At 46.7% G+C, this 25,201-nt stretch overlaps 1 protein-coding gene across 1 annotated transcript; it reads right to left on the reverse strand.

Moving 5' to 3' along the window:
• Positions 1 to 596: 596 nt before the first annotated feature.
• MRPL32 (mitochondrial ribosomal protein L32) lies at positions 597 to 25,201 on the reverse strand. The gene is made up of 3 exons (XM_030203840.1): positions 25,015 to 25,201; positions 14,490 to 14,671; positions 597 to 1,015 (listed from the first exon to the last, which is right to left on the reverse strand). Exons 1-3 carry the CDS (start codon positions 25,139 to 25,141, stop codon positions 728 to 730), a joined length of 597 nt encoding a protein of 198 aa, XP_030059700.1. The 5' UTR covers positions 25,142 to 25,201; the 3' UTR covers positions 597 to 727.

Below are 25,201 nucleotides of genomic sequence, written 5' to 3' on the forward strand. Positions count from 1 at the left end.
GCCAGGGTCGCTTTACTCATACTACCCCTCTCCTCAAGACCCTTCACTGGCACCCTATCCGTTTTCGCATCCTGTTCAAACTTCTTCTACTAACCTATAAATGTATTCACTCTGCTGCTCCCCAGTATCTCTCCACACTCGTCCTTCCCTACACCCCTTCCCGTGCACTCCGCTCCATGGATAAATCCTTCTTATCTGTTCCCTTCTCCACTCCTGCCAACTCCAGACTTCGCGCCTTCTGTCTCGCTGCACCCTACGCCTGGAATAAACTTCCTGAGCCCCTACGTCTTGCCCAATCCTTGGCCACCTTTAAATCTAGAGTGAAAGCCCACCTCTTTAACATTGCTTTTGACTCGTAACCACTCGCCTCCACCTACCCTCCTCTCTTCCTTCCCGTTCACATTAATTGATTTGATTTGCTTACTTTATTTATTTTTTGTCTATTAGATTGTAAGCTCTTTGAGCAGGGACTGTCTTTCTTCTATGTTTGTGCAGCGCTGCGTATGCCTTGTAGCGCTATAGAAATGCTAAATAGTAGTAGTAGTAGTGGGTGCCGCGAGTCGAAAAAGTTTAAGAACCACTGAAATATACTGACACTTTTTAAACAGGAATCTATAATGTATGGCAGCTTTCTTTACATAAAACAAAAAATTATAGAACTAATATTTAATTTACTTTCATTAGTTTATGTTTTTATGCTTTAAGACACAATCCACTATTGTATTTGTTAGGATTCAGTTTGTGCTGCTGTATTTTCACCACTATGCAGTGTGAACCACGATGGGCGTTTCCGTGGTCTTTCTATGATTCTTCTTCCTTGATCTCCCTCCGAGGGCTTTTCCCCTTCGTAGAGGACAAGAGTCTCTACTGTGGCAACTTGGAATGGTCCTCCTTCCTGTGCTTTTATCTGCCCTCGAATCTTGGCTGTCTCCAGGCGAACCTTTTCGTAGCAAAAGCCACAAAGGACGTGTTTCTGTTTGAGATGGCCACACTCTGGGCAGACATCGATGTTGTACTTTAAAAAAAAAAAAAAAAGAGATAAAAGGTAGAAGGATCAGAAAATATTTACCAAACATGTAATTTAGGTATCACACCTGAAACAGTAGTAGGAATGATTGAAGACTGTACATGGCCTCACATTTACTAAACACCTGTATTATGTTAATTGACAATTATCTGGAGATACTTGGCACTTGTAAAATGTTTGATGCAACAAAACAGCTATAACTGTGATTAATCTCCGACTTAAAAATTTTAGTCAAGCTTAATCACACTTTCAATCGCTATCTGAATAGTGCCACTGAATATCTCATCACTGCCATAGCATGATCAGGGCAGTTAACAGGACAGGACAGTGACAATATTCAGACTGGGCTGAATATTGGGGGTAGGGGGGGTTTGCAAATACCCTAACTCTGAAGCCCCTTCCCAAAATATCCACTCCCTCCTGAACCACCCCCTGTCAAAGGGCCTCTCAGGAAATGGGGAAGCAAAAGACAAGTATGAAGCACTGCATGCTACTATATAACAAACTTATATAGTATTATTATACCTGGCACCTTCCAGCATTACCAACCTGACATTAAAATACATTTTCTGGCTAACTTCATCTTTCACTGCCAAGGCCTATGGCTTGATAAGCCTCAGCTCTGCGTGCAAGCTGCAAAGGCACTTCAAAACATCAAGGTCACTGGTGGACAAGGAGAATAACAACATTACACCACCACCAGGGGAACTGACAAACTCGATACTGCAGAGACTGGGCTCGTTTCAGACCTAGGAAAGCCAATTCTTACTGGTACAATGACATCATGGTTAAAGTGCCCTTTAATGTGGTGCCAGTGGGACAATATTGTGGCCCCTCAAGCCACAACATCTGAGACAAACACAGTATATTGTGCATTGGCAACAAGGACAAGAGTGCACATCACCAACTCAGCAGCACCCTGTAATTGTGGTAAAAGGAAGTTCCTGTTGAAAAAGTGGTTGGTTGCTGCTTCTGCATCCATCAGATCTGAAGTGCTGTCCTGTTCTGACTGTCTGACTGATCTATCTGAGCAACACCCTGATAGCAGCTGGACGTCATTCGACATCCCTGCCCAGGTTGTATAGCTGACTGACTGCTGCTCTGGGGTTAGTATAGCGGGTTAAGCTAGAAGCTATTTTTGGATTCTCTATGTGTGTGTCTGCTTCAGGCTGAATACAGATAAAGACTATCTGTGTCATTATTCTTGCATTTTTCACTGTTTTTGCTGCTTTTGTAAATAAGCAATCTAATTTTATAATACCTTTGGGATACCAAAGCGTGGCGGTCTCACTTTTTTTTCTGTAATTTATACTAAGTTTTTCTGTAATTTATACTAAGTGTCACGTTCCCAATTACACCCAAGAAAGAGTGTAACTGTGTATGCCCTACAGAAGAAATTCCACTCCTGAAGACCCACTCCCATATCATCCACTACTTCCCCCCCCCCCCCAGCCTACCTTAAGGATGCCCTGGTGGTCTTGGGTATGATGGGCAGGAACAATCTTTAAATCAGGATCCCAGCAATTAAGTACCACTAGGCTACTGCAGCCATTTTGAACCCAAAGCCAGCACAGGAAGGCAACTGAATATCAGTTGGCATGGGCAAGGCTAGATAGCTGCTGCCTGCCATCCTACCTTAAATCAGCAGGAAATTCTTAAGGTAAGCCTGGGAGGATGCTCAATTGAGGTCATCACATTCAGCATTCATTTTAAATTCTCATTAACATGTGCATGTTAATCATAAAGGATGGCAATTAAAACAACAGTACTACTTTTATGTCTGTGTAAAAGATGTCATGCAGATTAGAAGCCACAGTGATTTCTTCCTGAAGGGAGGAAGAAGAGTTGCTAAATTTAATCATTATCACAATTTTTTTCCTCCTTTTCCCAACCTTCCTCACCCACGATGCTGTCTACTTAGTACAGACTCATATTTCCCAGTTTTCTTCCATATAGGCCAAAATGAAAGTGTGACCACTGATGTGTAAGAAAGATGAGACAATGTAAGAAAGTGGAGGAGTAGCCTAGTGGTTAGTGCAGCAGACTTTGATCCTGGGGAACTGGGTTCGATTCCCACTGCAGCTCCTTGTGACTGTGGGCAAGTCACTTAACTCTCCATTGCCCCAGGTACAAAATAAGTACCTAAATGTATGTAAACCGCTTTGAATGTAGTTGCAAAATACCACAGAAAGGCGGTATATCAAGTCCCAGTCCCATATACTTCCACTGCTATCCTCTGACTACCAAAAAGCTGCTGCTGCAATGATTCAGGTTGCCTTGTCTTTGCTTGGGGCTGCAATTGTTACCAAAACAAAATCCCTAACCCAGTATAATCTCACAGACCATAAATCTGAGTATCTGACATTTGTTTTAAACAGCATTTTGCATACAGAAGACTGGCAAAATGTCCCCTGGAAGAAATGCGTATTTAAAACCAGACATCAGCACCTCAGATTCTCCACTAACACATCTATCCCTAGGGCAGCCTTTATGTTGATCTTACCAACAGTTTATAAAAAAGCAAGTCAGTGGAAAGAATCTTAAAAGTGAAATGACAGCAATCTCATCCCCCCCCCCCAATCTTCCTTTTCTCCCCCCTTTTATTGATTTCTAGCTCAAGCATACTGTGGACATGAGCTCAACATCACCAGCACTATCATCCATTTCCTGCTCAAGCCATTCCTAATATTTGGGAATTGGAGAACCCAGAGGTAGGAAAGGAAATCTTGGGCTATAGTCATTAGCAACCTGGTACCACTGGTGCCCCTAGCCCAGGGGTTCCCAAACCTGACCTGGGAGCTCCTCAGCTAGTCAGGCTTTAAGGATATATACAATGAATATTCACGAGAGAGATTTGTACACAGTGGAGACAGCATATGCAAATCTCTCTCATGAAAATTCATTGTGGATATCCTGAAAACCGGATTGGCAAGGGTGCACCCAGGCCATATTTTGGAACCACTGCCATAGCCAGTCTAGATTTCAGCATGCCCACAATATATATGCATGAAATGGATTGAATATGCAATGGAGGCTTTCTCTAGGGCTAGGCTTTGGCAGGGACTTTAACCAGCCAAACCTTAAAATTCATAGCACTTTATAAAAGTATACTTATGAATTTACAGACCAGTTTTATTAAGTAAAACAAGCTCAAAGCAGTGTACAAGATAAAATTAAATACGGCATAAGACAAGGGAAAACAACAGCACTGCTTGTTCTTGGATTTTATAACAGCTGCTCAAGTGTTTTCTGATGATTACTAAATAATGTTTGTGTCTGTGTGTTTAAATGTGACATGGAGTCAAAGTAAATTTTCACTAGTGATACTACACTTAAATCCCCCTTATGTATTAATTCATCCTTGTGTATGCATATATATATATATGTATAGTTACACTATCAACAAAAAATATAATTACTGAAAAATGAAAAAGTGGCAATCCATGAAAAACTAGACGGGTTTGCCAGGCCATGTTCATCTACTCATATGTGTGACCTAAGAAGCTGAAACACAACTAATTTTTTGTTCATCCTTTAAATGTTTTTCACCACCTATTTAGACTTCTGGTTTTCTTGAAAGCAGATATGGATACTTGAATTGCATTCTTAATATGCAAACAAACAGATTTTCCTAGCATCTACCTTTAGGCAAAGGAGCCAAAATCTGAAAGGCTGGAGTGGCAACCACTTCCAAACTGGAAACAACAGTGGTAAATACTCGATCAGCAGGAAGAAATTGGATTTTAAAAGAGCAGCAGCCACCATGGCAGGAGAGATTAAGGTGGCTGTGTGGAATCAATGCAGAAAGTCACGCAGTACAAGTGCAGGGCTTCTACTGCAAGCTTTGTGCAAAAAAATCCCTACGGGATGCAGCAGAATCAATGAACATGAAAAATTACTATTATGTTAAATCACAGCAGTAATGTGCTCATTGAAAAATGTCCCCCTTTCACTGTGCATGAGCAGTAATTGGCTCACACATGGAAAGGTAGGGTGACAAAAAGCTGGCATTGTTTCTGCATCACCCCCCACCCCCATCAAGATAATAATAAAAAAATTGTGGTACCCTCTCACAATCACCTCTTCCTTAATTTAGTTTAAAACAAAAAACAAACAAACCAAAAGTCCCTAGTGTCTATTGCAACCCCATCCAAACCCCCTCCCCCCATTGGGGCATACCTGGATGAGGCAAGAATGATGCTCACTTGCTCATATTTTTGGTTCCACCGGCACCTGATCCTACATGATGCATCCTGGGATGCACTGAGCAGGGGGTCAGACTGCCAAGTTAGGGAACTTTTCTCCTATTTGGTAGTGTGGGTGGAGTTGTTAGAAGCAGAATATCTGGCTAGATGGACCTTCAATCTGATACAGAATGGCAATTCTTATTTTCTTATGTTATTCCCTCCCAGTACCTAAATCTTCTAAAAAAAAGAATTCCACCTGTTTTCAAAATTCTCTCTAGATTAAGCTACAAAATAGTATCTCACACAAAAAAAAACAGAGATAAATGCCTAAGGAAAGAATAAAAATCTGATTTTTGTTTCTTTTTATACACCAAGATAATGGATGCAGCAGATTTCTACTATACAAGCAACTTGGGGAATGTACTTTTTGCCAACATTAAAAGGAGTTGACATATTAAGAACATAATAGCCATACGGTCAGACCAATGGTCCATCTAAGCCCAGTATCCTGTTTCCAACAGTGGCCAATCCACAATCCAGCTCACAAGTACCTGGAAGAAACCCAATTAGTAGTAACATTCCATGCTACCAACCCTGGGGCAAGCAGTGGCTTCCCCCATGTCCGTCTCAATAACAAACTATGAAGTTTTGCTCCAGGAACGTGTCCAAACCTTTTTAAACCCAGAAACGCTAACTGCTGTTACCACATCCTCAAGCAGCAAGTTCCACAGCTTAACTATTGAGTGAAAAAATAGTTCCTCCTATTAGTTTTAAAAGTATTTCCATGTAATGTCATTAAGTGGCCTCTAGTCTTTGTACTTTATGAAAGAGTGAAAAATCGATTCACTTCTAAACCACTCAGGATTTTATAGACCTCAATTATACCCCGCCTCCCCCAGCTGTCTTTTCAAAGCTGAAGAGCCCTAACATCTTCAGCCTTTCCTTGCATGGCAGGAGTTCCATCCCCTTTATCATTCTGATCGCTCTTCTTTGAACCTTTTCTAATTCCGCTATATCTTTTTTGAAATATGGAGACCAGAACTGAATGCAATACTCAAGGGGAGGTCGAATCATGGAGCAACACAGAGGCACTATGATATTCTTGGTCTTATTTTGCATCCTTTTCCTAATAATTCCTAGCATCCTGTTTGTTTCTTTGGCTGCCGCTCAACACTGAGCAGAATGACACCTAGATCTTTTTCTTAAGTGTTAACTCCTAAGGTGGACCCTAGCATCACATAACTATGATTCAGATTATTCTTCCAAATGTGCATCTCTTTGCATTTGTCCACATTATTTTTTTTATTTACAATGTTTATTTAAATGTATAAAGCAAACAAAATCTTAGTTATAACAGCAACAAGGTAGCTTACAGATAGAGAACATGAGCAATAACGACCCCCCCCAATCCTATATAATAACTCTCACCTCCAACGTTCTATGCTTGGGACCGTGGCTCCCTGGCTGCAGGTGGACTGCGAGGCAGACACGCACGGACGTCAATGACGTCAAAACAGCTGATTCCAAGGCAAGGAGAGGAGTAGGGAAACACGCGCAGCGTGTTTCCCTACGCCTCCTACTGCCTTGGAATCAGCTGTCACCCCCCGCGCTACGGCCCCCTCGAAACCCACCCCCTTCCTGAACCTGTCAATCCCCCCCACCGAAACGCCGAAAAACCGCACCCCCCGCCGCTGTTGTGCACTACCTGTGCTGACAGCCGAAGTGTTGTTCTGCCCTTCGGGTGGGTTCCTCAATCATCTTCTCAGAAAGTTTAACTCCGTGCGTCTGACGTCAGACGCATGCAGAGGAACGTCCCGACAAGATGTTTGAAGAACCAACGGGAAGGAAAGAACAACACTTCGGCTGTAAGAACAGGTAGCACAACAACGGCAGCAGCGGCGGCGGGGGCAGTTTTCGCCGGACCGGGGGGGGGGGGGGGGAACGACAGATTCGTGGAAGGGAGGGTTCAAGGGGGCCGTAGCACGGGGGGGGGGGGGGGGGGAATTGCCTGCCTAAGGCCCGTTTCCTTGCCTACAGAAACGGGCCTTTTTTACTAGTCAAGTATAAATCAACAACTAAACTCCTCCCCAACAATAGCCCCTAGTGCTATGGAGATAGAGGTGGTAACACCATGTCAGATTAGGAAGATAAGTACATAAGTATTGCCATACTGGAACAGACCGAAGGTCCATCAAGCCCAGTATCCTGTTTCTAGCAGTGTCCAATCCAGGATACAAGTACCTGGCAAGATCCCAAAAAAGAACAATACATTTTATGCTGCTTATCATAGAAATAAGCAGTGGATTTTCCTCCAAGTCTATTTTAATAATGGTCTATGGCGTTTTCCTTTATGAAGCCATCCAAACCTTTTTTAAACCCAACTAAGTTGACTGCTTTTACTACATTATCTGCCAACGAATTCCAGAGTTTAAATTACACATTAAGTGAAGAAAACTTTTCTCCGATTCGTTTTAAAACTTACTACTTTGTAGCTTTATCGACTGCCCCCTAGTCCTAGTACTTTTGGAAAGAGTAAACAAGCGATGTATCTGGGTGCAAGGTCCATGTCGTATAAGAGTCCCAAATTTTATGATAACAAATGATGCAGACATTTCAGAGGGCAGTTAACAGACATCCTCAAGATAACCTTGAAGCTTGGCAATATGACTCTTCCTCCCCTCTCCAAGTTCCCCCCAACTGTACCTACCATATATGTACCTCATTCAACCACAATATCGCTTTGAATTAATCCAAACCATGTATTTGTTCAGACTGGAATCGGCTAACGCCATTAACAGTAATATGTAAGCCACAATGAGCCTGCAAAAAGGTGGTAAAATGTGGGATACAAATGCAACAAATAAAATAAATAAGACAATATTTAAAATCATGTTCCCATCTAGTATATTCATAGGAGACCACTAGATCCTGTTCCCACTTCCCAACATAACACATAATGGGTACAATATAGGAGAGCTCTATATAAGCAAGAATTCCCCCCTTCTCACCCCAGCCCCCAAAGCACGTTCCAGGAGAGACTCAGCCAAACCCAACTCAGAGCATAGTCTTGCAGCTGATAAAATTGAAATGCCTGAGCGGCTGGGAGACCATACCCGTCCTGAAGGACCCCAAAGAAAAGGAATTCCCCCTTCTCTCAAACCTGCCCATTCACCCTAAGGCCTGGACTCTCTACTGCCGATAGCAGGGATACAAAGAGGCATATTTTCAAAGCACTTTGGGAGGCTAAGTTCCATAGGTTTCTATGGAACTTTGGGAGGCTAAGTGCTTTGAAAATAAGCCTCAAAGTGTCCGGGGTAAAATGGGGGGGTGGGGGGGGGGGGGCAAAGCAGATGGTCATATGCGTGTAAAACTGTGCTCAGATCCAACTCCACACCAAAAGGGACCAGCGGAGCAAGGTAGGAGCCCCTCAAATAACTTCCAAGAAAGGCTGAAGTAGAAGCCTTTCATGGGATTGCCCACTGGAGGAAGAACCCAGCCATACTTGCTCAAGATCCTTCCACACCTTACGAGGACCCCCAAAGCCAGTCCGCCAATATCCTAAGATGTGCTGCTTGATAATAGCGATAAAAAAGGGAACTCCCATACCCCCTTTTGCTCGCAGCTGGTACATCACAGCGGATCATGAAACGGCCTTCTCCTCCAGATTAATGCAAAAACATTACGCTGCAACCCCTGAAAAACATCTGTCTAGAAGTGAAATAGGAATGGTCATAAGTACAGTAATTTCAGAAGCATCATCATTTTAACTGCATGAATATGGCCTATCCAGGATAAATTTAAGCCTTCCCAGCGCTCTAGCTCTAAAAGAAGCAGTGGAAAGAAGATGAAGCCAATGCAGAAATCAACCTCAATGCCCACTCAGTCCAGGATTGCAAACAAAAAAGTGCCAGTGCACCTTGTCGAACACATTCTCTGCATCAAGCCGACAACCAACACAGAGGAAGTTCTCCAGACTGGGTGCTGCAGATTAAGATGTAAAGCTCGCTGAACATTGTCAAAGGTCTGATGACCATGAACGAAGCCCATCTGGTCTTCACAAATCAAGATGATTCCCCTCATCAAACAAATTAAACACTTGCAAGAGTTCCAGAGCAACAAGCCCCCTAAAGGTCTTATAAAACTTATTAGTGAAGCCATCAGGTCCCAGTGCCTTACCATTGGGTAGATCTTGAATTGCCTGGTGAATCTCATCTATATCGGATGAGAAAGTGTTTGTTGCTCCGCTTCCATAAGCTGGGGTAATGACACCTCTACTAAATAAGAAAAGATACTATCTTGGGCTGGTTGAATATCAGAGGGTATAAAACCTATCATAGAACTGAACAAACATGTTCTGTAAAATAGTGGGATCAGTGTGGAGAGCACTCTGGTCATCCCTAAGACACGGAATGTGTGTATGAACTGTTTGTTGCTTAAGTTTATGGGTTAGGAGCCTACTTGCCTTACTACCAAATTTAAAACGAGCCTAGTAGACCCACTGCAATGTTCTGAGATATCAGCCAACTGCAGAGATATCAGCCCACTGCCTGATCCTCTAGCTGTGCCGAACCAACCCCCCCCCCCCCCCCCCCCCCCCAACCTAAGCTGGCGGTCCAAACTCGACAAGCGTGCCCAAAAGGTCCCCTCTGCAGCAAAGTGTGCTTTCCACAAGTGAGCCCGCAAAGCTATAAAAATGACCCATGACAGCTTTAAGGCCCTCCCACAAGATTCCCGGTCCATATTAAATTTCAATTGCCATTTGGATGCCTAACCTTCCAGTTTCCCAAGGTCTTCTTGCATTTTTTCATTTGAATAGATTTGCGTCATCTGCAAATTAAACACCTCTCTCATCATTCCATTTTCCAAATCATTTATAAATATGTTAAATAGTACCGGTCCCAGTACAGATCCCTGCAGCAATCCACTATTCACCCTCCTCCATTACGAAAAATGGCCATTTAACCCTACCCTTTCTATCCAATAACCAATTCCCTAATCCACAGAAGGAAATTGCCTCCAATCCCATTACTTTTTAATTTTCTCAGGAGTCTCAACTGACTCTCAATATTACCACCTTCTTCAAAAAGACAAAAAAAATTCTGCTGAAGATGGAAAAGCCAGTTTCTTTTCATGACTTAATACTATTCCCATTCAATGGAATGCAAAATGAATACAGAGGAATGGATGGGTATATCTTATTTGATGAAACCTATTTGGGTATTCTCAATATATTTTATAAACTGTTGGAAATTCCAAAAGAACTTGGAAAGAATTATACAACAGAGATCAAGAATCTGTCCTATCCATTTGTCTAAGGGCAAAATGACTTTCTGTGAAAATTTAACAGAATGCCATGAAAACTTGGCATGAGGAGAAAACTGGGCCAAATCAAGCCTGGAGTTGCACAGAAATGAGACCCCTAAAAAAATGGCCATATGCATTTCTAATAGGAGAAGACGTTCCAGTTTCTGTAGCACAGAAATGTACATAGGGAACTCTTCCTTTCAGTTTCACCATAACTTCTAACTGCCTCTCCCTGTTCTCTACTCCCCCAACCTCCTAAACTGCACCACCTAAAGAAAACCTACTCCCAGCACAAATTGCCCCACCCCCAAAAACTATCCTCCTTACAAACACCTTAATCCCCAACAATTATACTCGCAACTGCCTATCCACCTTGAGTTCCTCCCCCAACTGCCCAAACACCTCTCAAACAGCCCCTACCCACAAAGCTTACCTACTGCATATTGCCCCTGCCCCCCGTTACTTACCCCTGCAAACTACTCCATCATCCCGTTATCACCCACAAACAGAGAGCACATACAGAACACACAGACTCACACCACACATTCGGATTACAAACCATTCTCCAACTATGAAGTACTGAATTTTAAGTTATTCAGATAAATACTTTCATTTGCTTTGTTATTTCTACTGTGAAACTTTCTAATTGAATATCAGTTGGTATAGGCAAGGCTTAATAAAGGTACTGGCAACCTAAAAACTTACAGTGCAATGTCTGGGGGAGAAGGCAGGGTAGGGGTGGTACATGTCAGATGTGCTCAGAAGGTTGCCTAATAGCTATCTGTTCCTCCGCCCCCTGCTACCAGAAAGTGAACTAATATGTCTGGACATTTCTCAGGTTTTAAAAACTGTATCTGCATGTTGCCAATCCTCCCTCTTGTGTGAGAGAACCTGTCCCAGTGGCGTTCCTAGGGGGGCGGACACCCGGGACGGCGCCCCGCCCCCCAGGTGCAGCGCCCCCCCCCCCCCATGCAGCGCGGACCCCCCCTCCCCGGGTGCATGTCGCTGGGGGGGGGGGTGCCGCAGCGCGCGCCTCCTGCGAGTTTACTAACTTTGCTCGTTCACTGCAGCTCCCTCTGCCCCGGAACAGGAAGTAACCTGTTCCGGGGCAGAGGGAGCGACCACCAATGGGAAGGCTGCTCTAGTCACAGAAAGGGAGATGGTGAGCTCGAGCAAGTTATGTACTGTTCTTAATCCAGTCCTTGGGACACATCAGGCCAGTCAGATTTTCAGGATTTCCACAATGAATATACAGGAATTCGATTTGCTTAGTGAAAGCAGTGCATGTAAATCTACTATCCTGAAAATCTGACTGGTTGGGTGCATCCCAAGCACTGGGTTCAGACTATTTAGGGAGCTCAAATGAGAGGCCTGTAGATCTCACCCCTTCTCCAAACACGGAGTAAGGGAGGATGTAAAGGCCCAACCCCTCCTGTCAAGGACATCTTTCACCACAAGCAGGAGGGCCATGGATAGTACAGCTTCCTTGACTGACTTGCTGAGCTACCAACAAGTGGGAAAGCGAGGGTTTTACATGCTACAATACAATACAGCAACAGGACCAGCAATGCTGCAGGTCCTGTAACTGGCCTGTTGGGATGCAAAAACTGAAGGGGGTGGGTGAAGGAAGAGAAGACAGCCCTTGCACTTCTCCTGTAGGGCTCTTCTTCACCATTTATTTTTTTTAAGCAATTAGGAAATAGTTGTTGCCTGTGGTATAAGATTTACCAGTAGATATGAAAATGACCTTTCAGCTATGATCAATTTTGCATAGCATACAAAAAGAAAAAACACCTCAGATTTAAAATGTGGTAAGTTGGTAAAAATAGGTGCAATATTTTATGAAAACTAGGGGGAAAAACCTTTCAGCGCACAAAGGAACAAACATATTAGGCTCACGTTTACATGTTGGTAGTAAAATGGATCACGTCAAGCAGGTTTTAATATACTGTGGCTTGTTAATAGTGTCTGTAGCACAGCTGACTGCTGTCTTCCTGTAAAAAGAAGAATGCTAATTCCCTTGAGATGTCTTTTTATTACAACAGTATATCAAAATGGCAGCACTCATAAAAGGTAACGTGATCTTTGTGCTTTCTAACGATTTTATCACAGTACTCTTGACTTGTTTCCTGAAGCTGCCTAGCATTACCCTATATGCCACTTTCCTGATCTCCTATATGGACAAGTTATTCTTGGCTCTAAAAAACTAATAACATCAAAATACATTTATCACAGCCTCATGAAATATCCTGTGCTCACAGTACCCACAGACGAAGGAACCTGATATAGAAACCTCACTCTGGGATCTCATTTAAAAGTGGTCAGGAAAGTTGAATATTAGCCATTACAGAATAAATCGGGCCACAGGGTGCTGAAAATAACTTCACAGCAAGGTGCATTGAAAGGAATTAATTTTTATCAAAGGCCAGGACAGCAACTCTGGTTCTCAAATACCATAAAGCAGTTCCAGCTCTTAGGATTTCCACAATGAACCTTTGAGGTACTTGCCCTCTCTTAATCCATAAGTCAGGTCAAATTTGCCTATCATGAAAACCAAACCTGTTAAGTCCTGGCAGACTGGAATTCAACATCTGTAAAGCAAAACTCTTCAATCACTCCTCCACATCCCCCCTTGGCCTCTTCATTCTGAGCCTCATATTTCTCACAGCTAGCCTAGCTGCAGAAAGTTACTTTTGACAAAGTTTAACTTTCCTAAGCGTCACAGTATCTAAAGTTTGGCTGCCAATGACAACCTCCTTGCTGCTGGGTTGCAGAAGGGACTCTGGGAATAGTGTAGGAAGAGAACAGTCTAGACTGAAGCATTGAGAGAGGAAGAGAATAAACCAAGGTATGGGTAGGACAAAATAAGGAAGAACAAGAGTGAGAAAGCAGAAGCAAAAGAGGCAAAACATTAAAAAAAAAAAGGGACCAACCCTCTCCAAAAATAAAAGCATTAAAACCCAAAACATCCAGGTTATTGTTAGAAAAGGCTGCTTTGATTCATTGGTTTGGAAAGGGGAGTACTTCAGGCTAGAAGTGTACATGGGAACATAATCTGGTCCTCATCCACACCCAATTCTATGCTGTCCTCACCTCATCCCCAGCAGCCTCCTCACCATCCCCCATCAATTCTTCTCCATCCCTACACCATTCCCACCATATTGGTACTGTCTCCCCCCCCCACCCCCACCCAAAGAAAATACAAATATGCAATAAGACAAACCAGAATCATACTACAAAACCAAGATAGGGCCAGACCAGAAACACATGAAACTATATCAACTCGTAAACAAACTACTAGACACCACCACGGTCACCATGACCAATTCTGACCACCATTTTGTGCAGGGCAGGCACCAAGGCAGGAAGATAGGAGGTGTTGCTCCCGTACTCCTACCTCCATCTTTTTCCAGGTATGGGGAGGGAAGGCGGTGGGGTCACTAGACCATCAGGTTAATCTTTGCTGGTCTGGGAAAGGGTGCGAGGGGAATCCCTTCAGTTCTGGGAGGCAGGGTAAGAGAGAGAGGGGTCTCAGGGAGTCACCAGGAGGGGGGGAGGTAGGGAGCACAAACAGGCAGCCTTTGCAGCTGCCTACTTGTGCATCCCTCCTCTCCGATAGCTTCAGAGCAGCTGTAATATTTGCTCATTAGAGCTAGGCGCTCTGGAGCAGTGCAACAACCGGAATGCTCATTAGAATACCAATGAGCTCATTGTAATACATTTGCATGGAGTTCTTGGTGACTGCTAATGGCACACTTTAAGAGTCACGGAAAACCTCTTTATGAATTACACCCTAAATTAACGTTTGCTTTAGACTGGCTACAACCTGACTAAAGCTAATGATCCCAAGTACGGTAAGCTTAGTACATCGGGCCCTAAGTCTTCGTCTTCTTATATATAGTACATCACTTAAAGCTTATAAAAGGGATTGACCTGTAAATTTAATCAACTACATGAAACTGGAAGGTTACCTTAACTTTAATCAGCTTGTTGGGATTTCTTCTCCTGCAGCGGTTCACTTCGATGGAGCGTCTGCTCTTAGGTGCTGCCATCCAAAAGATACTATCTAAAAAGCTGGGCGCTTCATCCATTTCAGTATCACCCAGTGCCAGCTCAGGAACAGTGACCGGAGCTTGAATCGCTAAAGCTGGATCTGGCAAGAAAGAAAACAAGATATGGACGCAAGATTACATCTTAATGAACCCAAAATAGAAGAAAATACTTAACAATGACAAACCATATAGATGAATGACAAGGGATGGAACAACTTTTTAGTTGGAGGAGACAACTGCAAACAAAAATAACATTAAACAACAATTTCCAGTCCTAACTTCAAGTTTCTAATTGCTGATACAATGCTGGGTAAATTATTAGCAGGCCTTCCCATCCCTTGCCTAAGGTGAATGCAACAATATCATACTAACACAGTAGATGACAGCAGATAAAGACCTGTACAGTCCATCCAATCTGCTCAACAAGGCAGCCAGAGCTGCATGTCACTCCGTGCAGACTACACTCCATGTTCAAGTACTAGCATCACAAACAGGGCAGTCAGCAATTTGCCATAATGCCAATCAAAATACATAAATCAAATGGGAACAAAACACTTTTTAAAAAAATATATAATGATCTTTGTGTAAGGATAGCACAAACACAACAACATAATTCCATATAAACTAAATTGCATACAGTAAGAGGCTCATTATCCAACCACCAACTATCTGACAGAATTTCCCCCCATCATAAAGGCTGAAAGTCCCTCCTGCCTTTTCCCTCCTCAGGATCCAGCTTCTACTGTCCCATCTCACTCCAACTGCAGTGCTCTCTCTCCCTCTAATTCCCAGCAAAACCTCTAATTCTGTTCTTCTCCAACAATATTATAACCAAACCAGCACAAAACCAGCTCTTTTAATGAATGTATGTGAACTAGGCAACTACTGTGATAGAAGCCTTGGCAGTGACGTGTTTCACGTCGGAACCACTGCCCAACAACTCACTTATCATTGGCTTCAACTATTCTCACAGCATTTCCAAAATTCCACCCTTTATTAACTCTATGAGGCAGATGCAGCAACCAAACGTAAAAAAATCTAAAGCGTTAAAGTCCCTAACGATTTTAAAATAACGAAAAATGCACCAAAAAAAAAAGTCACACATGCTGAGATCGGTATTGAAACGTACAATGTATCAAAGAATCACAATACACATCGTAAATCGGCCCCCAAATCATGCGCAGAGCAGCCAAGCGTTATGTTAGCTGCTCTGCGCATGCCACAAACAGTCAAAACACAGTCAAATCACAAGCACATGGCTCCCAAATCAAAACAAAAATAAAAAAAAAGGGTCGGGAGGGGGCAAGGGCGCTCATCAGGAGCGTCCTGTACGGACGGCCTTGCCCCCCCCCCCCCGCTGCTCCCCACTTTCTGCCGCTCCCCCCACCCCGAAAAAGCAAAATTCAAGCAGCCCCTGCCCCCCTCCCTTCCTCACTACTCTCTCACCTCAGCTCCGCCTCCCGACATCCTCCGTCCTGTGCCCCGCTCCCTTTTGGGGTCGTCGCCGCCATTCCCCTCCTCCATCGGGCCCCCCTCCCTCTTACCGGGCCTGTGCAGCGCCTCTCTCCTCTGTCCGAAGGCGCTGCACGGGCAAGAAGAAAGCCGATGCCTGCCTTCGCCCAGCTTCGATGGCGCGTCTTTCTCCTGCTGGGCCCGCCCCTGTCTGACGTCGGTAACCTACGTAGGTTACTGACGTCAGACAGGGGCGGGCGCAGCAGGAGAAAGACGCGCCATCGAAGCTGGGCGAAGGCAGGCATCAGCTTTCTTCTTGCCCGTGCAGCGCCTTCGGACAGAGGAGAGAGGCGCTGCAAGGGCCCTGTAAGAGGGAGGGGGGCCCGATGGAGGAGGGGAATGGCGGCGACGACCCCAAAAGGGGGCGGGGCACAGGACGGAGGATGTCGGGAGGCGGAGCTGAGGTGAGAGAGTAGTGAGGAAGGGAGGGGGGCAGGGGCTGCTTGAATTTTGCTTTTTCGGAGTGGGGGGAGCGGCGGAAAGTGGGGAGCAGTGGGGGGGGGGGGCAAGGCCGTCCGTACAGGACGCTCCTGATGAGCGCCCTTGCCCCCTCCCGATCCTTTTTTTATTTTTATTTATTTGTGTTTTCTGACATCCTTTGGACCAATCACAGCGCTTTTAGCTCTGCTAATGCGCTGGGATTGGCTCAAAGTTTCACTTTACGATTTTTCCTGGCACAGAGCTGTCCTAACGAGAGGTCCAGACCTCTCGTTAGATTTCCTGCCTTTTTCCTGCGTAAAGGCAATCGGAAAAGGTTAGTGCATGTCGTTTCAATGGGGTTTTCACACTAATTGCTCATCTCCATTCCGTTTTCGTTAGCTGCTGGCTTCCTCGGTAAAAGCCCTTTGATGCATGCAACGGATCAAATTTTCCTCGTTGGAGAGTCATTAAAGGCTCATTTAGCTTTAGTGCATCTGCCTCTATAAAGCTTAATGTTTCACTTATCTTAGAATGCTTCAATAACAACTTAGAGGAATTTGGCCAAATCGCCTAGGACCTGCACCAACATGTCATGTTTCGCTGTGCTGTGTCAGGGCCATGGTACTTAAAAATTAAAAAATTTTAAAAACCTCATCTCTCCGGCATCTGTGAATCTTTTGCTTGAAAAGATATGGATTTCAAGGATGATGATGCAGAGGAACTGAGAACCTCAAAGACATACTGAGCCAAACTGACAAGTTAAAGAGCAATAAATCACCAGGACCAGATGGTATACACCCCAGGGTACTCAAAGAACTCAAATCTATTGTTAGTGATCTGTAACTTGTCATTAAAATTATCCGTAGTACCTGAAGACTGGAGGGTGGCTAATGTAATGCCGATTTTTTAAAAGGGTTCCAGGGGTATTCCCGGAAATTACAGTCCAGAAAGCCCAACTTCAGTGCCAGGGAAAATAGTGGAAACTATTATAAAGAATAAAATTATGGAACACATAGACAAACATGGTTTAATGGGACAGAGTCAGAATGGGTTCAGTCAAAGAAGTCTCACCAGTTTCCTTCATTTCTTTGAAGGCATAAACAAACATATGGATAAAGGTGAGCCGGTTGATGCAGTGCAACTGGATTTTCAGAAACCTTTTGACAAAGTTCCTCATGAGAAACTCCTGAGAAAATTTGTAAAAAGTCATGGGATAGGATGTCCCTCTGTGGATTATTTGACGGTAGGGTTAAATGGCCATTTTCCTCAATGGAAGAAGGTGAATAGTGGAGTCCACAAGGATCTGTACTGGGACCAATGCTATTTAACACATTTATAAATGATCTGGAAAATGAAATGACAAGTGAGGTGATTAAATTTGCAGATGACACAAAACTATTCAAAGCTGTCAAAACATGTGAAGACTGAAAAATTGCAGGAAGACTTAGGAAACTGGAAAACTGGGCATCAAAATGGCAGATGAAATTTAATGTGGACAAATGCAAAATAATACACATTGGGAAGAATAATCCAAACCATAATTACCCGATGCTAGGGTCCACCTTAGGAGTCAGTACTCAAGAAAAAGATCTAAGTGCCACTGTAAACAATACACTGAAATCTTCTGCCTAGTGTGCACCGGCAGTCAAAAAAGCAAACAGGATGCTATGAATTATTAGGAAAGGAATGATAAGACCAAGAATATTATAATGCCTTTGTATCGCTCCATGGTGGGACCTCACCTTGAATACTACGTTCAGTTCTGGTCGCCGTATCTCAAAAAAGATATAGGTTCAAAGAAGAGTGACCAAAATGATAAAGGGGATGGAACTCCTCTCATATGAGGAAAGGCTAAAGAGGTTAGGGCTCTTCAGCTTGGAAGCGAGACAGCTGGGGGAGGGGAGGGATATGATTTAGGTCTATAAAATCCTGAGTGGTGTAGAACAGGTAGAAGTAAATCAATTTTTCACTCTTTCAAAATATACAAAGACCAGGGGACACTCGATGAAATTACTTTGAAAAACGTTTGGAGGAAATATTTTTTTCACTCAAAGAATAGTTAAGCTCTGGAACTCGCTGCCGGATGTAGTAAGGTAAAATTATGTATAATCATACCTGATAATTTTCTTTCCATTAATCATAGCTGATCAATCCATAGACTGGTGGGTTGTGTCCATCTACCAGCAGGTGGAGATAGAGAGCAAACTTTTGCCTCCCTATATGTGGTCATGTGCTGCCGGAAACTCCTCAGTATGTCGATATCAAAGCTCCATCCGCAGGACTCAGCACTTAGAGAATTACACCCACGAAGGGACACTCTGCCCAGCTCACCACCGCCGAAACGGGGGAGGGGAATTAACCCAGCTCATCCCCACACAAGTGGGGGAGGGGAATCCGTCCAGCTCATCCCCGCGGAGCGGGGGAGGGACACCACCCCGCCGATGCGGGGGGATCTGGCTTATCCTGCAACCGCAACCGCGGGAGGAGCTGACTGACCCGAACACCGCCGAAGCGGGAGGGGTACAAAACTGCCCTACAGCCGCACGAAGCGGGAGGGAGTGCCGGCAGAATTATAAGTCTCAATCCAGCCCCGTAAAACGGAGGGGAGAGGAATGCAGCAGCTCACTGTAACACAAACTCGTCTTAACTCTTGAAGAATCCAAGTGAAAAAACTTGAACACGAAGTCTTTCTGAAGTAACTGAAGAGTAAACTTGAACCTGAAATGCAACCAGAATAAAACAATACAGATATCTGGGAGGGGCTATGGATTGATCAGCTATGATTAATGGAAAGAAAATTATCAGGTATGATTATACATAATTTTACCTTCCATATCATCAAGCTGATCAATCCATAGACTGGTGGGATGTACCGAAGCAGTACTCACCCAGGGCGGGACATAGAAATCCCTGACCGCAACACTGAAGCTCCAAACCGGGCCTCCGCCCGAGCAGCCACAGTCAAGCGGTAATGCTTGGAGAATGTATGGGCCGAAGCCCAAGTTGCCGCCTTGCATATCTCTTCCAAGGAGACGGAACCGGCCTCTGCCATCGAGGCCGCCTGAGCTCTTGTGGAGTGAGCCTTCAGCTGGATAGGCGGCACCTTCCCTGCGGCCACATAAGCCGCTGCAATGGCTTCCTTGACCCATCTTGCCACTGTAGGCTTAGCAGCCTGCAGACCCCTACGAGGACCTGCAAACAGGACAAACAGATGATCCGATTTCCGGAAATCATTGGTCACTTCCAAGTATCTGATGATGACTCGTCTCACATCCAGATATTTAAGAGCAGAGTACTCCTCTGGGTAGTCCTCCCTACGAAAGGAAGGGAGACAGAGCTGCTGATTCACATGGAAGCGAGAAACAATCTTGGGCAGAAAGGAAGGCACTGTGCGAATAGTCACTCCTGCCTCAGTGAACTGCAGAAAAGGCTCTCGACATGAGAGCGCCTGGAGCTCGGAAACTCTTCTGGCTGAAGTGATAGCCACCAAAAAGACTGCTTTCAACGTCAGGTCTTTCAGAGATGCCCTCGACAAGGGTTCAAACGGCGGCTTCTGCAATGCTCTTAGCACCAGGTTGAGATTCCACGCAGGCACCACTGAGTGCAGAGGAGGGCGCAGGTGATTAACTCCCTTGAGAAAGCGCACCACATCTGGCTGGGAAGCCAGGGAAGCACCCTTCAGGCGGCCCCTGAAGCAAGCCAGAGCCGCTACCTGGACCTTAAGGGAACTGAGCGACAGGCCTTTGTCCAGACCTTCTTGCAGGAACGCCAACACTGAAGAAATTGGAGCAGTGAAGGGAGAAAGTGAGCCTGCTTCACACCACGCTGCAAAGATACGCCAAACCCTGGCGTAAGCAGTAGAAGTAGAGCGTTTCCTCGCTCTCAGCATAGTGGCGATGACCTTGTCTGAGAAGCCCTTCTTCCTCAGACGCTGCCGCTCAATAGCCAGGCCGTAAGACCAAAGGGGGAGGGATCCTCCATCACCACGGGACCCTGATGTAACAGGCCCTGCTCCACTGGCAGCCGCAGAGGATCGTCGATTGAGAGCCTGATCAAGTCCGCATACCAGGGACGTCTGGGCCAATCCGGACCCACCAGGATTATCCTGCCGGGATGTCTTGCCACCCGGTCTAGGACCCTGCCCAACATGGGCCAGGGTGGGAACACATAGAGAAGCTCTTGTGTCGGCCATTGTTGGAGAAGAGCATCTACTCCCAGGGATCGAGGGTCCCGTCCTCTGCTGAAGAAGCGCGGCACTTGGCAATTGGCCGATGACGCCATCAGATCTAGGCTCGGCTGGCCCCAGCGCTTCGTGATGTCCAAGAACGCCTGAGCAGATAGCTGCCACTCTCCGGGCTCCAAGGTATGGCGACTGAGAAAGTCCGCCTTGACATTCATGACTCCGGCAATGTGGGCCGCTGACAGCTGTTCCAGGTTCGCTTCCGCCCACTGGCATAGACTCATAGCCTCCTTGGCTAGAGGGGCGCTCTTGGTACCTCCCTGGCGGTTGACATAGGCCACAGCCGTGGCATTGTCCGACAGTACCCGTACAGGCTTCAGCACCAGTACCGGGATGAACTCCAAAAGCGCCAACCGAATGGCTCTGAGTTCCAGGAGGTTGATAGACCACTTCGCCTCTGCAGGAGACCAGAGCCCCTGCGCTGTCCTTCCCAAGCAGTGGGCTCCCCAGCCCGACAATGAGGCGTCCGTCGTGACGACAATCCACTCTGGGGTCACCAGAGGCATTCCTGCAGACAACTTGTCTGCCTGCATCCACCAGCTCAGCGCCTTGCGCACTGCTGGATCCAAGGGAAGACGCACCGCATAATCCTCCGACATCGGAGTCCAGCGCTGCAGCAGAGAGTGTTGTAGTGGTCTCATATGAGCCCTGGCCCAGGGCACTACTTCCATCGTGGCCGTCATAGAGCCCAACAGCTGCACATAGTCCCAAGCCCGAAGAGGAGAGGCTACCAGGAACTGGTCCACCTGAGCCTGAAGTTTGACAATCCGATTGTCTGGCAGGAACACTCTGCCCACTTGGGTGTCGAATCGAACTCCCAGATACTCCAGGGACTGAGTCGGGCGCAGCTGGCTCTTCTCCCAGTTGATGATCCATCCCAGGGAGCTCAAAAGAGCAACTACCCGGTCCACAGCTTTGCCGCACTCTGCATAAGAGGGGGCTCGGATCAACCAGTCGTCCAGATAAGGATGGACTTGTACTCCTTCCTTTCGCAGGAAGGCCGCTATGACCACCATTACTTTGGAAAAGGTCCGCGGAGCAGTAGCCAACCCGAACGGGAGGGCTCTGAACTGGAAGTGTCGGCCCAGGACTGCAAAACGCAGAAAGCGTTGATGAGGAGGCCAGATGGGAATATGCAGGTACGCTTCCTTGATGTCCAAGGAAGCCAGGTACTCCCCTGCCTTCACTGCCGCTATAACAGAGCGGAGAGTCTCCATGCGAAAGTGCCACACTTTCAAGGCCCGATTGACCCCTTTGAGGTCGAGGATAGGCCGGACAGAACCTCCTTTCTTTGGTACCACAAAGTAAATGGAGTAACGCCCCTTGCCAAGCTGACTTTCTGGCACCGGAACGACCGCACCCAGGCGGATCAGATTGTCCAAAGTCTGCTGCACTGCCACAGCTTTGACCGGAGACTTGCAGGGAGAGAGTACAAACCCGTCTCTTAAGGGTCGGCAGAACTCTAGCTTGTAGCCGTCTCTGATGACTTCCAGCACCCAAGCGTCTGAAGTTATTGTGGTCCACTCGCCCAGAAACGAGGACAGCCGTCCTCCAATCTGCACTGGGGCGTGGACCAAGACCCCGTCATTGGGTACGAGACCCTGGGGGAGGACCGGAGGGAGCACCTCCGGGACGGCGGTCTCTGCGAAAGGAACGCTGCTTGGGGGAGAAATGCCTCTTAAAGGAAGAGGGGGCAGAAGAACCCGACCTGCCCGGGCGGTACCGACGGGCTTCCTGAAACCGTCCTCTGGAGGTACCGGGACGAGCACTAGCCCGAGCCCTGACCTCTGGTAACTTCTTGCCCTTAGATGTGCCGAGATCGGTCACGATTTTGTCCAGCTCGACCCCAAAGAGCAGCTTGCCTTTAAAAGGCAACCTAGCCAGGCGGGATTTAGAGGCGTGGTCAGCAGACCAATGTTTCAGCCAAAGCCACCGCCGCGCAGAGACTGTCTGAGCCATGCCTTTAGCTGAGGCTCTCAAGACATCATACAGCAAGTCTGCCACATAGGCTAAGCCCGATTCCAGGGCTGGCCAATCATCCCTCAAGGAATGATCCGAGGGGGAAGCCCGCTGCACCATAGTCAGGCACGCCCTGGCCACATAGGATCCGCAAACTGAGGCCTGCAAACTTAAAGCAGCCGCCTCAAAGGACGACCTTAAGGCCGCCTCCAATCTCCTGTCTTGGGCGTCCTTTAGGGCCGTGCCACCTTCCACCGGCAATGCCGTTTTCTTAGTCACCGCAGTGATTAAAGAATCCACGGTAGGCCACAGATAGGCCTCACGTTCACTCACAGCCAAAGGATAGAGGCGGGACATAGCCCTAGCCACTTTAAGGCTCGCTTCTGGGACATCCCATTGAGCCGAAATTAAGGTGTGCATGGCATCATGCACGTGGAAGGTTCTAGGCGGGCGCTTCGTCCCCAGCATAATGGCAGAGCCAACAGGGGCTGAGGGAGAGACGTCCTCCGGAGAGGAAATCTTCAAAGTGTCCATGGCCTGTAACAACAGGTTGGGCAAATCCTCTGGGCGAAAAAGCCGCGCTGCAGAGGGGTCATCCGCTCCATCCGAGCGGGGATCCGTCTCCTCCAAGGAATCCGCAAAGGACCGTTGGGAGACCTCAGACACGCTGCCCTCATCTACATCGGAGGAGACAAATTCCTCCAAGGCCTGGGAATCAACCCGAGGGCGTTTACCTCTGGGAACCTCAACCTCTTTACCAGACGAGGGAGCGGGGGCAGCGTTGTGCATGAGGAAGGCCTGATGCAGCAGCAAAACAAACTCGGGGGAGAAACCCCCCAGACTGTGCACTTCCGCAGCCTGGGCAACAGCCCTAGGCGCACTCTCAACCGGCGCTCGCAACAGCGGGGGAGAGGCCTGCTGCGCATCCAAAATGGCGTCCGGCGCGAAACTCCGCGAAGGAGCCGCGCGGGAAGAACGGCTCTTAACTTTAGCCGCTTCTGTGCCGTCGCCCAAATTAAGGGCGTTCATGGCATTAATGTCTCCAACCTCAAGGGCGGCCCAAGAAGAAGCCGTCCGAGCCGCGTGGCCGGCCAAAATGGCGGAGGCGAGGAGCGGGGGATGGGCGTTTATGGCGGGAAAAACCGCCACGCCGGAGGAAGGACCGGGACATTCATCGGTCACGAAACTGCCACCCAACAAGGGCGAATCAGGCTTTAAGACCCCCGCATCCCCTCTAGAAGCGCTCAAGCGACCCGGGGAGCGACCCTTTGCGCCCTCGCCCTCCGACGCCATGTGCCACGAGGAGAAGAATCGGGGAACCCCCGCCCGCTATAAAAAGGTAAAATTACCTGCTGTCCGCTCCGAGTTGTAACGACCTGGTGTCCCAGTGAGTAGCTGCAATAGACGCTTAAATAAACGTCGAAATAAACGCCTTTAAAGACGTTTAAAATTTTTTTTTTTTTTTTTTTTTTTTTTAACGGAGCCAGCGGGAGGGGGGAGAAAAGGAGGGACCTGGCACCACCAGGTTTGCACTTGCTCAAAAGAGCCCTCAACCCCAGGCACTCAACAAAACCTAAAAATTAGGCTTGGAGGCCTAGCCAGAGCTGCTGCTGCTGTGTGTGACCACCACCTGCTGAGATAGAGAACATACTGAGGAGTTTCCGGCAGCACATGACCACATATAGGGAGGCAAAAGTTTGCTCTCTATCTCCACCTGCTGGTAGATGGACACAACCCACCAGTCTATGGATTGATCAGCTTGATGATATGGAACAGTGGTTAGCATACCTGGGTTTAAAAGAGGTTTGGACAAGTTCCTTGAGGAAAGGTCCATGGTCTGTTATTGAGGAAGCCACTGAATGCCCAGGAATTGGTAGCATGGAATGTTGCTACTAATTGGGTTTCTGCCAGGTACTTGTGACCTGGATTGGCCACCATTAGAAGCAGGATACTGGTTTAGATGGACCATTAGTCTGTCCCAGTATGGCTATTCTTATGTGGTTCCAATGTGAAACAAGTCACTGCTGAGGCTTCTCACAGTAGTTACCTAGTTCACATATATTCATTAAAACAGCTGGTTTTGCACTGGGTTGGTTATATTGTTTTACAAGGATAACCCTACATAATTAAGAGATTTGGGACATTTAAGGCTTGATTTACCCAAGTCTTCTTCCAGCATGCAATATCCCCAGCTCTCATTCTCCCTCTCCTGAGGCACCCCCCCCCCCCCCCCCATACGCCTAGCACAAGAAATACATATATAAATTTAAAACTAAACCGCAAAAGCATGCCTAACTCGCCTCCCCAGCTTACCCCAGGGCTGATGCAGGCCGAGCACCTGCACCACCCTCAGCTCTGCACGCGCCCAACACCGACGCAGAAAAGGCACTAAAGGCCCGATCCTCAGCCACTGGGGATCCCACAACACAAGACGCGCCATCTTCCGTAGTCCGTACTACTCATAGAGCGCGTGCGTACTGGCACTCCAGTCCAGTCGAGG

This window comes from Microcaecilia unicolor, chromosome 1 (genome assembly GCF_901765095.1).
Source record: "Microcaecilia unicolor chromosome 1, aMicUni1.1, whole genome shotgun sequence".
In the NCBI taxonomy this organism is placed as follows: Eukaryota; Metazoa; Chordata; class Amphibia; order Gymnophiona; family Siphonopidae; genus Microcaecilia; species Microcaecilia unicolor.

What these genes read in the sequence shown, in the direction of transcription:
- MRPL32 (XM_030203840.1), bottom strand. Translation starts at nt 25,141, where the DNA reads ATGGCGCGTCTTGTGTTGTGGGATCCCCAGTGGCTGAGGATCGGGCCT. An exon ending in CGGCCTGCATCAGCCCTGGG is followed by an intron (nt 14,672 to 25,014) that starts GTAAGCTGGGGA and finishes CTTTCTTGCCAG; the next exon opens with ATCCAGCTTTAGCGATTCAA. An exon ending in ACAAGCTGATTAAAGTTAAG is followed by an intron (nt 1,016 to 14,489) that starts GTAACCTTCCAG and finishes TTTTTTTTAAAG; the next exon opens with TACAACATCGATGTCTGCCC.